The sequence below is a fragment of the Loxodonta africana genome, chromosome 10 (assembly GCF_030014295.1).
Source record: "Loxodonta africana isolate mLoxAfr1 chromosome 10, mLoxAfr1.hap2, whole genome shotgun sequence".
In the NCBI taxonomy this organism is placed as follows: domain Eukaryota; kingdom Metazoa; phylum Chordata; class Mammalia; order Proboscidea; family Elephantidae; genus Loxodonta; species Loxodonta africana.
Genome location: NC_087351.1, coordinates 14,138,970 through 14,155,781, shown reverse-complemented (window position 1 = coordinate 14,155,781; position 16,812 = coordinate 14,138,970). Strand labels below are relative to the sequence as shown.

The 16,812-nt window shown below is 45.0% G+C and overlaps 1 protein-coding gene across 1 annotated transcript in view; it reads left to right on the top strand.

Moving 5' to 3' along the window:
- The window catches only part of RTF1 (RTF1 homolog, Paf1/RNA polymerase II complex component), a 69,592-nt gene extending 52,831 nt beyond the window's left edge, over positions 1-16,761 (top strand). The window contains exons 7-18 of the mRNA XM_003418668.4: positions 6,267-6,402; positions 7,509-7,686; positions 9,086-9,168; positions 10,625-10,712; positions 10,812-10,919; positions 11,686-11,763; positions 12,742-12,863; positions 13,051-13,108; positions 13,989-14,066; positions 14,538-14,633; positions 15,505-15,616; positions 15,866-16,761. Of these exons, the coding sequence (XP_003418716.1) occupies positions 6,267-6,402; positions 7,509-7,686; positions 9,086-9,168; positions 10,625-10,712; positions 10,812-10,919; positions 11,686-11,763; positions 12,742-12,863; positions 13,051-13,108; positions 13,989-14,066; positions 14,538-14,633; positions 15,505-15,616; positions 15,866-15,972 (1,244 nt within the window). The 3' untranslated portion in view covers positions 15,973-16,761. The remainder of the gene's footprint in view (positions 1-6,266; positions 6,403-7,508; positions 7,687-9,085; positions 9,169-10,624; positions 10,713-10,811; positions 10,920-11,685; positions 11,764-12,741; positions 12,864-13,050; positions 13,109-13,988; positions 14,067-14,537; positions 14,634-15,504; positions 15,617-15,865) is intronic.
- The last annotated feature ends 51 nt before the right edge of the window (positions 16,762-16,812 follow it).

The following is a 16,812-nucleotide window of genomic DNA, read 5'->3' as shown; positions in this document are numbered from 1 at the left end:
CACTGAAAATGTACAAGTCAAAGGTTTTTAGTATATTCACAGGGTTTTGCAAACATCACTACAGTTAATTTATCTATTGGCAATCACTCCCCCTTTCTCCCGAAGTCCCCCAACCTTTAACTCCTAACCAGTTGCTGTTGAGTTGATTCCCACTCACAGCGACCTGATAGGACAGGGTCATATCTGCCCCATAGGGCTTCCAAGGAGAGGCTGGTGGACTCAAACTGCTGACCTTTTGATTAGCAGCTGAGCTCTTAACCACTGTGCCACCAGGGCTCCACCCCCAACCCTAGGCAACCACTAATCCACTTTCTGTCTCTATAGATTTGCTGATTAAGGACATTTTGTGTAAATGGAATCATACAATATATGTCTTTTATGTCTAGCTTTTTTCACTGTAGTATATTTTCAAGGTTCATTCATGTTTAAGCATGTATTAGCACTTCAGTTTTTTCAGTGGCCGAGTAATATTCTATCATAAGGATATGCTACATGTTTATCCATTCACCTGTTGGTGGACATTTGGGTTGGTTCTGCTTTTTGGCTATGACGGATAATGCTGGTGTGTGAACAGTCATGTCCAAATTTTTATATGAACATGTGTTCACATTTCTCTTGGATAGATAACTGAATGTGAATTGCAGAGTCATGTGGTACTCCGTTTGACCTTTTGAGGAGCTGCCAGACTGTTTCCCAAAATGGCTTCACCATTATTCATTCCTACCAGTAGTGTATGAGGGTTCTAATTCTCCATACCGCCATCAGCACTTACTTATAATAGCCACCCTAGTGGGCGTGAAGTCATGTCTCATTATGGTTTTGATTTGCATTTCCCTGGTGGCTAATGATGTACTTTTTGACATTTCTCTCTTTTCTTTGGCAAAATATCTGTTCAGATCCTCGGCTCATTTTTTAATTGGGTTATTTGTCTTTTTATTATATTGAGTTGTGGAAGTTCTTTATATATGATACAAATCCTTTGTCAAATATATAATTTGTAAAAAATTTCTCCCATTCTGTAGGTTATCTTTTCACTTTCTTGATAGTACCTTTGAAGCACAAAAGTTTTTAATTTTGATGAAGTCCAATTTATCTTTTTTTTTTTTCTTTTGTTTCCTGTGCTTTTGGGGTCATATCTAAAAAGGTCTTTTTCTAACCCAAGGTGATGAAAATTTACTCCTATATTTTCTAAGCGTTTTATAGTTTTAGCTGTTACATTTAGATCTGCAATCCATTTTGAGTTAATTTTGTGTATGGTTCGAGGAAGGGGTCCAGCTTCCTTCTTTTGAACATGAATATCCAGTTTTCCTAGCACTTTTTGTTGAAACTCAGGGTTGTTAATTAATCTCATCAGTCTTACAGCAGTAGCTCCATCCTCCGACACCAAAATTCTCATTTTTAGTTATAATAACATAATTATTCATTAGATTTATCCCACAAGACACACATCAATACCAGAATGAAAGTACCAGTACTGCTATCAATAATATGGCTACCAAAAATAATTTAAGATTTTTGCTCTTAAACTACATTCCATTAGGAACATACAGGCAAATAACTGTGTTTTAAAATCACTTGTTATAGTTCATTTCTGTGGGATTATGCAGATGACACAACCTTGCTTGCTGAAAGTGAAGAGAACTTGAAGCACTTATTGATTAAGATCAAAGACTACAACCTTCAGTATCGATGACACTTCAACATAAAGAAAACAAAAATCTTCTCAAATGGACCAATAAGGAGCACCATGATGAATGGAGAAAACATTGAAATTGTCAAGGATTTCATTTTACTTGGATTCACAATCAGCACCCACGAAATCTGCAGTTGAGAAATCAAACAACGTATTGCATTGGGCAAATAGACCTCTACAAAGTGTTGAAAAGCAAAGATGTCACCTTAAGGACTAAGGTGTACCTGACCCAAGCCATGGTATTTGCACTTGCCTCATATGCATGCGAAAGCTGGACCATGAATATGGAAGATCAAAGAAGAATTGATGCCTTTGAATTATGGTGGTGAAGAATATTGAAAATAATGAACAGGCACTTCACCAAAGAAGACATTCAGGCAGCTAACAGATACATGAGGAAATTCTCACAATCATTAGCCATTAGAGAAATGCAAATCAAAACTGCAATGAGATTCCATGTTGCTCCAACGAGGCTGGCATTAATCCAAAAAACACAAAATAATAAATGTTGGAGAGGTTATGGAGAGACTGGAACATTTATGCATTGCTGGTGGGAATGTAAAATGGTACAACCACTTTGGAAATCGATTTGGCACTTCCTTAAAAAGCTAGAAATAGAACTACCATACGATCCAGCAATCCCACTCCTTGGAGTATGTCCTAGAGAAATAAGAGCCTTTATAGGAACAGATACATGTACACCCGTGTTCATTGCAGCACTGTTTTTCTACACTAGCAAAAAAATGGAAGCCTCTAAAGTTCCCATCAAGGGATGGATGGATAAATAAATTATGGTATATTCACACAATGGAATATTATGCATCAATAAAGAACAATGATGAATCCATGAAGCATTTCATAACATGGAGGAATCTGGAAGGCATTATGCAGAGTGAAATTAGTGAATTGCAAAAGGACAAATATTGTATGAGACTACTATTATAATAATTCAAGAAATAGTTTGAACAGAGAAGAAATATTCTTTGATGGTTACGAGAGTCGGGGGGAGGGAGAGGGGTATTCACTAATTAGATAGTAGACAAGAACTATTTTAGGTGAAGGGAAAGACAACACACAGTACAGGAGAGGTCAGCACAACTGGACTAAACCAAAAGCAAAGAAGTTTCCTGAATAAACCGAACGCTTCAAAGGCCAGAGTAGCAGGGGCAGGAGTTTGGGGACCATGGTTTCAGGAGACATCTAGGTCAAGTGGCAAAATAAAATGTACTAAGAAAAAATTCTCATCCCACTTTGGTGAGTGGTGTTCTGGGGCCTTAAACGCTAGCAAGCGGCCACCTAAGATGCATCAATTGGTCTCAACCCACCTGGAGCAAAGGAGAATGAAGAACACCAAAGACACAAGGTAATTATGAGCCCAGAGGACAGAAAGGGCCACATAAATCAGAGGCTACATCAGCCTGAGACCAGAAGAACTAGATGGTGCCTGGCTACAACCGATGACTGCCTTGACGGAACACAACAGAGAATCCACGAAGGAGCAGGAGAGCAGTGGGATGCAGACCTCAAATTCTTGTAAAAAGACCAGACTTAATGGTCTGACTGAGACCAGATGTGTGGAGACCAGAAGGACCCCAGAAATCATGGTCCCCAGACCTTCTGTTAGCCCAAGACAGGAACCATTTCCATAGCCAACTCTTCAGACAGGGATTGGACTGGACTGTAATACAGGGAATGATACTGGTGAGGAATGAGCTTCTTGGCTCAAGTAGACACATGAGAGTATGTGGGCAGCTCCTGTCTGGAAGGGAGATGAGAAGGCAGAGGGGGACAGAAGCTGGCTGAATCGACACGAGGAATACAGGGTAGAGAGAAGGAGTGTCCTGTCTCCTTAGAGGGAGAGCAACTAGGAGTATATAGCAAAAAAGAAATAAATCTTTTTTTTTTTTCAAGGTGTATATAAATATTTGTATGAGACTGACTTGATTTGTAAACTTTCACTTAAAGCACAATAAAAAAAAAAAGAATACTGAATGTACCATATACTGCCAGAAGAACAAACAAATCTGTCTTGGAAGAAGTATAGCCAGCATGCTCCTTAGAAGCAAGCATGGCAAGACTTGGTCTCATGTGCTTTGGACATGTTGTCAGGGGGGACCAGTCCCCTTCATAGAGGGTCAGCGAAGAAGAGGGAGTCCCCCAATGAGATGGATTGACACAGTGGCTGCAACCATGGGCTCAAACATAGCAATGATTGTAAGGATGGCACAGGACTGGGCAGTGTATCATTCTGTTGTACATAGGGTCGTTATGAGCTGGAACTGACTCAATGGTACCAAACAACAACAACGAATGCCATCAGATGAATACACATTTGGTTCCTGTAAAAGTGGGGTGGTGTGGACGTCTCACCTCTTCTAACTTCACAAGAGGGCAGGGGAATCAAGATCAGTGACCCAAGGCTGATATCCTATGAGGTGGAGGTCAGACATGCTTCCTCCCTCCAACCTTTTTACCAATTCTGACACTGACTGTCCCTTCTATGGCACTTTGTACTCTGTTGGGTTCAATAATTCATTGCAATGACTACACGGAACTCACAGACCATACTCATAGTTATGGGGCTTATTAGGGAGGTAACAAGTTACAATTCAGGATCAGGCATGACTCAGGATACAGACCTTTAGTCAGGACAACTTCTTGGTCGTGCCTGTAGTCAGGCCTCTTTCTGGCCTCCGGCCCCTCGACCCCTCAGCCCCTTGGTCTGTGCCCTGCTGGACAAGTGTTACAAAGGTATTTAGCTCCACCAATAAATGCACTGGGGCACCCCACCTCACCAATAAGCCTCGCCCAAAGGCGCCTAGCTCTTTAGCTCTGTGGTTCAGCAAGCCTGCCTCCACCGATAAGTGCCCAGAAGCACCCCACTCTGCCAGCAAGCCTTCTGCCCAAAGGCACTCAGCTCTCTCAGTCCTTGGGCCAGGAAGCCCATCATGTCATCATGTGCCAGCCTCCTGGTTCTGTAGGTGCTGATTCTCTGCCACTGCTTCTTGCCATCTCTCACCATCCTGGTGTTACAGCTCTTTTTCTGTGTCTCTTGGATCTAGGAGGTTGTCAGCGCAGGGTTCCCAGGTCCAAAGGATGTGCTCTGCTCCTGTCTCTTCTTTGTTGGTGGCAGTGAGGTTCCTCCTTTCCACCCCTGCAATGGCTAATTTTTAAGCCTAACGGGATGGTAAAACTGACCAATCCCCTTGTTAGATCTCCACACAGTTTATCTGCATGCTCCTAGTCCTACAAGGATGCTATGCACCTTATTTGCATTACCAGCAAGCTGTCCAATCCCCTTGGTGGGCCAGAAGCCCCTTATTTGCATAGTCCCACCCAATCATTGCATGTGAGTCACAAAGTTTATGACTAGAAGGGCCATGATAAGTAATTGACTGCATCGCAGTTCCTTTGCTTTTGATGTTTAGAGATGACTTTTTAATTATTTTGTTTTATGATTACATACAATACTTACATGATTCCAAAGTCAAGTCTATTAAACAAGGTATATTCAAAGAAGTCTAGCTTCTATACCTTTCTATTTCATCTCTTTCCCATAGTAGGTAACCACCTAAGAAATTTTTGGTACCCCTCCTTTTAAAAAAACACATAAGGACACAGATTTATCCCCCATATTAGATTAATTAATGGTAGCATACTATGTACACTTTTCTCCACATTCCTTTTTTCACTGAACAGTCTATTTGGGAGATCATTCCCTAGTTGTATATAGACCAGATGTTGAAAGACTTCCTGTTTTTTTTAAATAAAGTTTTATTGGAACACAGCCATGCCCATTCTTTTACGTATGGTCTATGGCAGTTTTCTTGCTACAACAGCAAAGTTGAATAGTTGGAACAGTGACCCATAAGCCTAAAATATTTACTGTTTGATCCTCTAAAAAACATTTTTCAACTTCTTATATGGAGTTATATCCCATTCCTTTTTAAATATGTTTATTTTTATTGTGGTAAGTATGCATACAACAAAAATTGCAATTTCAACATTTTTTACGTGCACAATTCATTGACGTTAATTACTTTCATCATGTTGTATAACTGTCACTGCTCTGTTCCCACATTTTTCCATCCCCCTTCATAGAAGCCGAGTCTCGTTTCTTTCTTGCAGATGTATAGTAGTCCAGTGTGTGGGTGCACCAGAGATGATTCAGCGACTTCCCTATTTGTGGACACTTGGGTTGTTTTTAGTCTTCTATTAGAAATAGTGCTCCAAACTCAAAGTCTTCCCCAGAGAAACTCTGAAGACATCATGAGTTTTTCCCCCTTGCCTGCCCATCTTCATGTGGCTTGAGTGCAGTAAAAAACAACCGTCAGCAGTGTTGTTGACTCTGTCCAGCAAGTAGCAATCTTCCAGCCCTTGTTTTGGTCTATTAGGGCTCCATGTCTGGTGCCTACAGGATCCAACTCTGTGGTATCCGCACTTCTGTATATACCCAAGTTAGCACAAACCAGTCTAGGGAGAATGGAGCTGTACATTTCAGTTCCAGTTCCTTCTCAAGGGTGTTTCTGTTTATTATTGAGAACCTAGGTGAAGGTTTCCCCTTTCTTTTCAGCTGAGCTCCTCGCCAAAAAACAGCCATTAAAAACCAGTGAGGTGTACTCTGATGATGAAGAGGAGGAAGAGGATGATAAGTCCAGTGAAAAGTCAGACCGCTCATCCCGAACGTCATCATCTGATGAAGAAGAAGAGTAAGCTGCGTACATTTTTTTTTTTTTTTAATTTTTACTGTGCTTTAAGTGAAAGTTTACAAACCAAGTCAGTCTCTCATACAAAAACTTATATACACCTTGCTATATACTCCTAGTTACTCTCCCTCTAATGAGACAGGACACTCCTTCCTTCCATACTCAATTTTTGTGTCCATTCAGCCAGCTTCTGACCACCTCCACCCTCTCATCTCCCCTCCAGACAGGAGCTTCCAACATAGTCTCATGTGTCTACTTGATCCAAGGAGCTCACTCCTCACCAGTATCATTTTCTGTCTTATAGTCCAGTCCAATTCCTGTCTGAAGAGTTGGCTTTGGGAATGGTTCCTGTCTTGGGCTAACAGAAGGTCTGGGCTCCATGGCCTCTGGGGTCCTTCTAGTCTCAGTCAGACCATTACGTCTAGTCTTTTTACAAGAATTTGAGGTCTGCATCCCACTGCTTTCCTGCCCCCTCAGGGGTTCTCTGTTGTGTTCCCTGTCAGGGCAGTCAGCGGTTGTGGCCGGGCACCATCTAGTTCTTCTCGTCTCAGGCTGCTGTCGTCTCTGGTTTCTGTGGCCCTTTCTGTCTCTTGGACTCCTAATTACCTTGTGTCTTTGGTGTTCTTGCTGTTTACATTTTGCCTAGTAGGATAGGTGGGTTCTTTGAGGAGAAGGTCAGGATCGTTTCTAAAATGTACATATTTGGGCCGTGAACTTTGGTTTGATACCCCGAGTTGCTGAACTGAGTTCCCCAGCACATCAACCCATGCCTTTCTCCTGCCACTGGCTGTTAGCCTGTACCCCTGGACGTTTCATCTGGGCCTGGCTGCTAGGAACAGATACTGTGTCCCTTTCAGATTGGCCAGGAGCTTTCCCTAGTTTCCTTCCTCTGATGGGTTATCTGTGACGGCAGTCTATCGTTACCAGACAGTTCACGCTACTGGTGAGGAAGATGGTTCTGTTAGAACTCTTTCCTGGTGCTTCATTTATTTCCCCTACTGGGTGAACCACGTGTACTCTGGTTCGGTTTTGACAAGGAGGTATTTCTTATTTATCCTGGTCTGTTTTTAGGATGGACACTTTTCTCAGTGCCCCTTTGTTCCTCACAGGAAAGAAGAAATCCCCCCAAAATCACAACCAGTCTCTTTACCTGAAGAATTAAATCGGGTTCGGTTATCACGGCATAAGCTGGAACGGTGGTGTCACATGCCCTTCTTTGCTAAAACCGTCACAGGATGTTTTGTACGAATCGGCATTGGAAACCACAACAGCAAACCAGTTTACCGGGTTAGTATCTCTTCCTGTGGACAATTGTCTATGTTTGAGATGTGATTCTCGACTGGGGATGGGGGCTTCCGAACAAATCTGTTGCTCTTCTGCCGTCATTTTACTTGAAGACAGACTCCAGCTGACACGCCCACAGGATAGTGACAGTCTGAAGTGTCCAAGGATTGATCACACATGACCTGCTGCCCGGAAGAAAATTTGGAGCTCAAGGGATGGGTGGGTTTAGATTGAGAATAATTTTCTCTGTCCTCCTTCAGTTTAAAAGGGGGAAGGGAGATATTTATGAAGTACTTGATGAGTTAACTTATCTAGAAGATTTGTTCATTTGAGAAATAAATACATGGAAATGTTCCATAGCACGTACCAAATGACGTCTAGAATGTGAAACTGTATTGAGATTTAAAAAAAAAAAAAACTCCAACTTAATAGAAGTTGTTATGTGGATTCCAACACTGCTGCTGTGGTCTAGCTGGCGAGAAGGTGGAAGAGAGCCATTTGATTTTTTGTTTTGTTCTGAGCTGTCTGGTTTTTAGATGTTCGCCTCGTCCTATGAGAACCAGTAGCCATACCATGTCCTGCAAAGCTTGGCCACAGAAAATGACCTTGGTGGTCTTCATATTTGGTTGATAAAATCTGCCTAAAATCCCAAGCGTATTCCCTAGAAAGGCGGAGTTAGGCAGGAGGGGAAGCCTCTACTGGCTCCCACCAGGCTGCCTCTTCTCCTAGAACTTACATCCCTGTGCTCAGGGCTCCCTGTGCTTGGCTGTCTGCACTCTGAGCCTGAGAGAAGTGCCTGGGGCATCTGGGGGGTGGTTGTTGTTGGTTGAGCTGTTGTTATCAGGTGGGATCGGGTCAGCCCCCAACTTACAGTGGCCGAGTGCGTCCCAGCGTAGAACTTACGGTGGCCGAGTGCGTCCCAGCGTAGAACTTAACGGTGGCCGGGTGCGTCCCAGCGTAGAACTTAACGGTGGCCGGGTGCGTCCCCGAGTAGAACTTACGGTGGCCGGGTGCGTCCCGGAGTAGAACTTACGGTGGCCGGGTGCGTCCCGGAGTAGAACTTACGGTGGCCGGGTGCGTCCCCGAGTAGAACTTACGGTGGCCGGGTGCGTCCCAGCGTAGAACTTACGGTGGCCGGGTGCGTCCCCGAGTAGAACTTACGGTGGCCGGGTGCGTCCCAGCGTAGAACTTACGGTGGCCGGGTGCGTCCCAGCGTAGAACTGTTCCATGGGATTGTCTTGGCTGTAAGCCTTACAGAAGCAGATCGCCAGGCCTTTCTTCTGCCGAGCCACTGGGTGGGTTTGAACAGCCAACCTTTAGGTTCACAGCCGCTCGCAAACCACTTGTGATCCAGAGGAAGAGCTCTGACAGTTCTTGACGGGTGTCTCCCCTTTTCACTTAGGTAGCTGAGATCACAGGTGTTGTGGAAACTGCCAAAGTTTACCAGCTGGGTGGCACCAGGACAAACAAAGGGCTACAGCTACGGTAAGAGGTGCTCCTGCGGCAGCTTCTGCTCCCTCGTCACGTAGGCACTGCCTGTTTGGGCTGTTACTCTCTCCCGAGGTCATATTTCTTGTTAATAGTCAGATGAAGACAGTGAGTGCTGTTTCTGCAGACACGCTCTACCACAAGGGACTGGGGGAGGGGCTTGCATCCTAGAGGGGAATTAGGATATTTCTCTCCTGCGGGGAAGTCAGGGCTACTGTAGGAGAAACATTTAGAAGGAAGAAGTAGGCTTGTGAAAAACCCCACTCCCAGAGCCCTGCCGGCATTTCTTTGGTGAGCGTGGACAGGAGGCTTGCTTCTAGTCCTGGCACTACCACTAACTAACCTGATCTTTGATAAGTCAGGTCAGCTTTCTGGACTTAGTTTCCTCTTCAGTAAAATGAAATGTCATTCACTCAGCAAACATTTACTGAATGCCTGCTATAGGCCAGGGACTGTTCTAGGCATCGGAATGGAGGCGAGAACAGAACGCACACACACAAACCCCTGCCCTCTTGGAGCCCGAAAATTCTAAAGGCCCCATATAGGAAGGAATAAAAGTAGTTTACCAGAATTACATAGCAGTAGCAGGTAACAGACACAGCTCTAGCCCAACGCATTGCTCTTCGGTCAGTTCTGACTCATAGCGACCTGACCCATAGGACAGAGTAGAACTCCTCCGTAGGGTTTCCAAGGCTGTAAATCTTTATGGAAACAGATCACCACATCTTCCTCCCACAGAGCAGCTGGCGGGTTTGTGGTCAACCTTTTGATTAGCAGTTGAGCGCTTAACTACTGTGCCACCAGGGCTCTAAGACACAGCTCTACCATGGCTTAATTTGGTCTCCATGCATTCTCCATTCCCCTGTCCCACCCTCATCATCTCCCCTGCTCTGTTTAAAAGAGCCAGATGGAGTGTGGAATGGCCGTGGCAAGCAGAGTGACTGTCCCAGGAGAATGGCAGAGTCACCCCCTTTGCCAGCACAGTGGTTGGTCGGTAGACAGGCAGCGTTCTTCCTCTCTAGGGAATAGAGTTTCTTTGTCATTTGGATAACTGCATAATATTGCATGTTCTTGATGTTGTTTGACTGTGATCATAAATGGACTTTTGAAGCACTAGTCAAGTACATTTGGTTTCCAAAGCTGGTATGGTGATTCTCAATGCTGATTACCCATTTTTAGAACACGCTGGGGGAGGGGGGGTTGTTTGCTTGCTTTTGTTTTGTTTTGTTTGTTATATTTAATTTCACTGCCCAGTTCATACTCCCAGAGGTTTTACTCAGTTGATCTAGGGTGGTCCTTTGGCCTTGCAATTTTTATGTCTTCCTAGATGATTCTGCAGGGTAGCTAGAATGGAGACCCTCAGAGAGAGGTGGCATACATACTGTCCAGTGGTTTGCTTTGCTGGTACTGCGTTGGTATGCACATTTTCCAAGATGGTCTCTTTTTCATGTAGCCATGGCAACGACCAACGAGTGTTTCGCCTAGAGTTCGTCTCAAACCAAGAATTTACTGAAAGCGAATTTATGAAGTGGAAAGAAGCGGTGAGTGGACAGAGACAACCTAGCATGTGTTCATGAAAACATTGGGAGAGTCTCTTTCCAAAGCCCCCTTTAATAACCGCTTATCATGTTTTGGTCCAGATGTTCTCCGCTGGCATGCAGTTGCCCACTCTAGATGAAATCAATAAGAAGGAATTTTCTATTAAAGAAGCTCTTAATTATAAATTCAATGATCAGGACATTGAAGAGGTAAGAAACCTGGTCCCCAGAAGTTCATCAAGAACCTGCATCTAGAGAAGATCCTGGTTTTCCTCTTTCCCTGTGTCTTGACCTTTTTCGTTCTGCTATTATGCATGAAGATGAGGAAGTACTAATGCTGCTTTTCCGCAGACATGCAGAGACTAAGCCCGTCACCAGCAAGTCAATTTGACTCGTAGCGCCCCTAAAGGACACAGTAGAACTGCCCCATAGGGTTTCCAAAGCCGGGATCTTTATGGAAGCAGACTGCCACATATTTCTTCCACAGAGCGGCTGGTGGGCTCAAACTGCCAGCCTTTTGGTTAGCAGGCAGATACTTTACTTACTGTGCCACCAGGGCTCCTCCTTCTTCATGCATTCTCATTTAAAATCATAGACTAAAGAAGTGTGTTCAGGGACCTGTATTTCTAAATATTCTGCTAGACTTGGTCCTTCAAGGATTTTCTTTTTCCAAAACATTTTGGTAAAATTCTCTGATCTCTGTTCTCTTGGACAGTGGCTAGCCTTACAGTACCAGGCCCTCGGGCTGCTGCTGTTTATTGGTGCATGTTCCTTCAGACTGTCCCAGAAGAATCTCCGTGACCCAGGAAGCAGCGTAGTATCCCTTGGAATGAACTCGCTCCCTCTGGGGCATGACACTGCCATAGGAAGAGCAGCCCCCTTTAACTAGCTGCTTGCCTCCAAAATGGGCTCACTTAGCTTGTCTACAAACATAGCTTAGGAATACCTCACTGCTGGTATCTCCTCTCTGGTACAGATTGTAAAAGAGAAAGAAAGATTCAGAAAAGCTCCACCGAACTATGCTATGAAGAAGACTCAGCTGCTAAAGGAAAAGGTAAAGACTTGGGCTGTAGCCTCTTTCCCTGCCTGTAAGGATGTGGAAATCAAACGTAATCATCTTCTGCCAAGTTTGTGGTAGCAGGGCTGGGAGAAAGTTCTGGGCTCAATGATAAGCAACTCGGTGCTTCCCAATCACTTGGGCAACATTCCTTGGCCACTTTATCTTTTCTATAAACTGAACTCAATCTCGCTTACTCCGTTTTCCACACTTCCCAGTCACTTCAGTTTTATGTGTAATAAGAGACGCTAAAGTAGTGTTAGCACTGAGTCTGAACAGGCAAACGATGCCGCCACGCCCAGCTGGGGTGGTGGTTTTCCATTCTCCACAGCAGCATAGGATGAGCCGCCTTACGGTGCTTTAGCCATGTAGGCCCTGAGTTCTAGGCTGCATACCACACAGCACTGCGCCAGAGCCCCCGAGCCAGGCAGCTACATGGGAAGGTGTTTTTACTACTGTAAAAAAGTCATACCTTGCCCAAGTATTTATAGTTAATCCTAATTATTAAAAGTATGTGTTGTTGCCAAAGTTTTTGTTCTTATAAATACTACTACTGTGAACTCCTGACATGTGTCCATTGGTGATAATTTGATTGTTTCCTGGGGAAAAAATCCCTTGAAGTTTAATTACTGTATCAGAATTATTTAAAAAAAAAAAAAAAGCTTTTGATTTAAATGGCAGTTACTTTTCATAAGTTGCAATAATTTTTATTCAGGCTAACCTTGTATGAAAGGATCCCATTCACCTCACCCTGGCCAACATTGCTATTTTCATTTGATTAAATAAAAGTATAAGTGATACCTCATTTAATAATTTTTTTTTTTTAATTGTACCTTTCATTTGTAAAGTCCTTTTTCTGTGTCCTTTCCCACCTCCTGTCATTTGTTGATCACTTGAGGTACCTTGCCTATGCTAAGGGAAGGTCTGAGGTAGAGCCAGTCAGAGCCGAGAACTCATACATCTCTCTGTGTGCAGGCCATGGCTGAGGACCTGGGGGATCAAGACAAGGCCAAACAAATTCAGGACCAGCTGAACGAGCTGGAAGAGCGGGCAGAGGCCCTGGACCGCCAGCGGACCAAGAACATATCTGCCATCAGGTGTGTTCCTAAGCCTGTCTTGGCTGGGCCCTTACCCTTGGTCCACAGACATTGGTCAAAATAACCAGACCAGCATGTGGCCGTGTACGAACCGTGCTGCGCTGACTCCACATATCTCTAGGGTCACGGTTCAGTTCCGTCCCTCTTTTCACAGCCCACTGACTCCTTCCTCTTACTTACCCCACAGTTACATCAACCAGCGGAACCGGGAGTGGAACATCGTGGAGTCTGAGAAGGCCCTTGTGGTAAGACAGCTTTATCTGGATTACTGGAAAAAAAGTAACGAGATGATATGAAATCTTTTCTACATCATGCTTGAGTTTATTTTTTAAATTATTGAAGTAAATCGTATGTTTAGCACACACATGCTTTCTTTATACACACAGATAGATAGAAAGACACAAAACTGCTGTCAGGTCAGCTCCAACTCGTAGCAACCTTATGTGCAACAGAACGAAACACTGCCCAGCCCTGCGTCATCCTCACGATCCGTCGCTGAGGCTGTCGTGCCAGCCCCCTTCGTCAGGGGTCCCCCCCCTACGCTGGCCCTGTACTTCACCAGACTTGATGGCCTTCTCCAGCACTTGACCCCTCCTCATGACGAATCCAGAGCAAGCGAGCCGACAGTGTTCTGCGGTGATCCATAAGGTTTTCACTGGCTGATTTTCCGTAGTTCACCAGGCCTTTCTTCCTAGTCTGCCTTAGTCTGGAAGCTCCGCCGAAACCTGTCCATCATGGGTGACCCTGCTAGTGTTTTAAGTGGCATAGCTTCCAGCATCACACCAAGTGCAGACCACCTCGGCAGGGCAAACAGACAGGTGGTGGTATGCACACATACATCGGTATAATTTTATTAATTAGTGAAAAGCAACAGTCTTCTGCCCTGTCTTACCCATTCCCACCCTTAGGTTCTACTCCACAGCTTCTCATTTTTTGTCAGTTTGTTTTCATTCTTTTGGTTGTTGCTCTGTATCTGCTCTGGTGTTCTTGAAGGGAAAAGAATGATGGACAACATTTGATTTTTTTCCAGTCCCTTATAGAGACTGTTATTTGGATGTAGGCTTATGATGAAAGACAGGATGGGCGAAGGAAATGCAATTCCGTAATGCACAAGCTTTGTTTCAGGCTGAAAGTCACAACATGAAAAACCAACAGATGGATCCCTTTACCAGGCGGCAGTGTAAACCTACCATCGTTTCTAACGTGAGTGCCTAAAGAGGACATTTTTAGTCAGGACCTAGATTCTGGGACATAAAATGAGTTCCATTAGGAGATTAATAAAGAAGTTAAAAATAATGTTGTCTTACCTGGGATTTGATTGCCCCAAGCTCTTGGGTCTGGATACTTGCTTTTTTATCTTGCTGTAGGCTATATAGTCAGTGAAAAACTGGCATGGATTTGTGAAAGCCTGTGGACTAAGCCCCTTGTACCAGGGTGGTGCCCCAGTGCAGCAGACGTCAGTAACGTGTAGACTGGGTCACCTAGATAGGACCTGGCTGGGCTGGGCTTTACAGCTTTTAATTGTCTTTTTGCTGCCTTGAGGAGAACCCCACTGAGCTGACGATGGATCCACTGGGGTGCTTGTGATGTTAGTGGTGGTAGGTGAGAAAGAATCTCACAGTAGGACTGTGTGAGTATTGAACAGTCTCTAAAATAACTTATTTTCTCTCTCAGTCCAGAGACCCGGCTGTTCAAGCTGCTATTTTGGCCCAGCTGAATGCAAAGTACGGCTCTGGAGTGTTACCAGATGCCCCAAAGGAAATGAGCAAGGCAAGTGCAGTGCTACCCTGTAGCCTGCTGGGCTACGCTGCTGGCCGGGACCCCAGAGCAACTACCTGCCTAGTTTGGCCTTGATTATCCCACCTGGAGGAACATGGTCCATCCCAGTTATCTACAAATCTAATAAACTGCTCCTGTGTTTTAAACCTATAACCTAAATTCTAAATCTAACACTACTACTTAACTACGGCCTTGACTATGGCCTTAACAGCTGACTTCTGGCCCTCTGACACACATTTTCTCATCTGTAAATGGCACGGAGCCCTGTTTGGTAGCGTAGCGGTTAAGAGCTTGACTGCTAACCAAAAGGCCAGCAGTTCGAGTCCAGCAGCTGCTCCATGGAAACCCTGTGGGGCAGTTCTGCTCTGTCCTATAGGGTCTCTGTGAGTCGGAATCGATTCAATGGTGGTGGGTTTAGAGACCCTTCCTACTTCCGGTGTCATCTGGAGGAACAGATGACATGTGAGGATCAAATGGTTGTGAAAGTAAAAGCTCTTTGAAAAGTAAAATAAAATGTTAAACAGAAACTGCCCATTTAGAAGCGGTTTTCTTGCTGAGTTAGGCCTTTTTCTGTGGAGCCACGCCGCCCAGGAATCCCTGAAATCGTGGGTGAGAAGGTGACTTGTGTTGAGCCCACCCCACAGACATGAGTCTTCCCTCTCCTTTCTGCTTTTAGGTCTCAGAAAAGAAACCTCTTTGTCTGTGGCCTCTTCTGTTTTCCCTCTGGAAGGAGGAATCAGAAAAGGGCCTCACTAGGAAGGGCGGATGAACTTGACGAGAGCTTTCACCGTTAGCCGCTGCTGAGTTTTGAAGTCCACTTGTGTTTCTGTGCTTACAGTTAGTATTTCTCTTCCCACTGCAGGGTCAGGGAAAGGAGAAAGATTTGAATTCTAAGTCAGCGAGTGACCTCTCAGAAGACCTGTTCAAAGTACATGATTTCGACGTGAAGATTGATTTACAAGTTCCCAGCTCAGGTAAGTGAGGGGTGGGGAGTGGCCGAGGAAGCCAGGGGACCGGCTAGACCCCTGGCTTCCTCAGCCAGCGAGGAGCCTGATTTGAGAGAGAAATGCGCTGTCTGTGTGCTCATCATTGTCTAGAGGAGGGGAAGACAGGCGGCAGGTATGTTTAGAGAGCCTGTAAGGCTACCTGTCAGAATAATGAAGCACAAGACTGAAAGGACTTGGAAGGTACCTGAAATGTCAATTTGCTCTTCTTTCCTGTAGAGTCAAAGGCTTTGGCCATCACCTCCAAGGCTCCGCCAGCCAAGGATGGGGCTCCAAGGAGATCTCTAAATTTGGAAGACTACAAAAAACGACGGGGGCTCATTTGAGCGCACCCAGCCTGCTGCTTCTGACCCTGCATGCCCGTCACCGTGGCCCTCCCACCGTTCCTCCTTCCCTCTGATTCGCCCTCTTGGGCCGAAGCAGCAGTAGAACTGGGAAGAGACTCTAAGCTGCCAGTCACCTGTAATATAAACCATTTGCTGTATAGATCTCCCTTGTCTGCACCACCTCCCACCAAACCCCTGGGCCCACCCGGTGTGGATCGGGGCTCCTGGGCTCTCTTGGGCTTTCTCCATGTCTTTAGATTTGTGTTTGCCCTTTTTTTTTTTTTTTTTTTTTAAACCAGCACAGTCCATTGGCCACTCTGCACGCGTTCAGTATTACCGTGGAGCTGGGTTTCTTGCTGGAGCACTCAGTGGCGACAGCTGCAGCACTGGGCAGTCTCCTCTGTGGACGGCCTCGGACCCAACCACTGAGCACTGGCCCCTGGCCCTTGTGGAGGGAGCAGGCCAGCGCCCACAGTCCTTCGGCCTCTTTCCTCTGCATCTTTCTCTTCTTCCCATCTCTGGAAGAGGGGTTTTCAAAACCAATTTAGTTTCCAAAAGTGTACATTTCGGGGGGAGGGGGTCTACTTGAGAGAGTGTATGTGTATATGTGTGTGTGTGTGTGTGTGTGTGTGTATGTATGTGTGTGGATTTTTTTATCATTTTTAAAAAATGCAGTATCTTTGTATCAGTCCGTCACGGGTCTGTAGCTGTCTCAGATTTTTGTCAGCTGTACTTGGGCATCTGAAACTGCAAGAAAGAAACTCATTAAATGTGATCCTTCTCACTAAACAGGCCTGACTGCTATAGCTGCGTGACTTCCCCTCCCCGCCCTCGTTATCT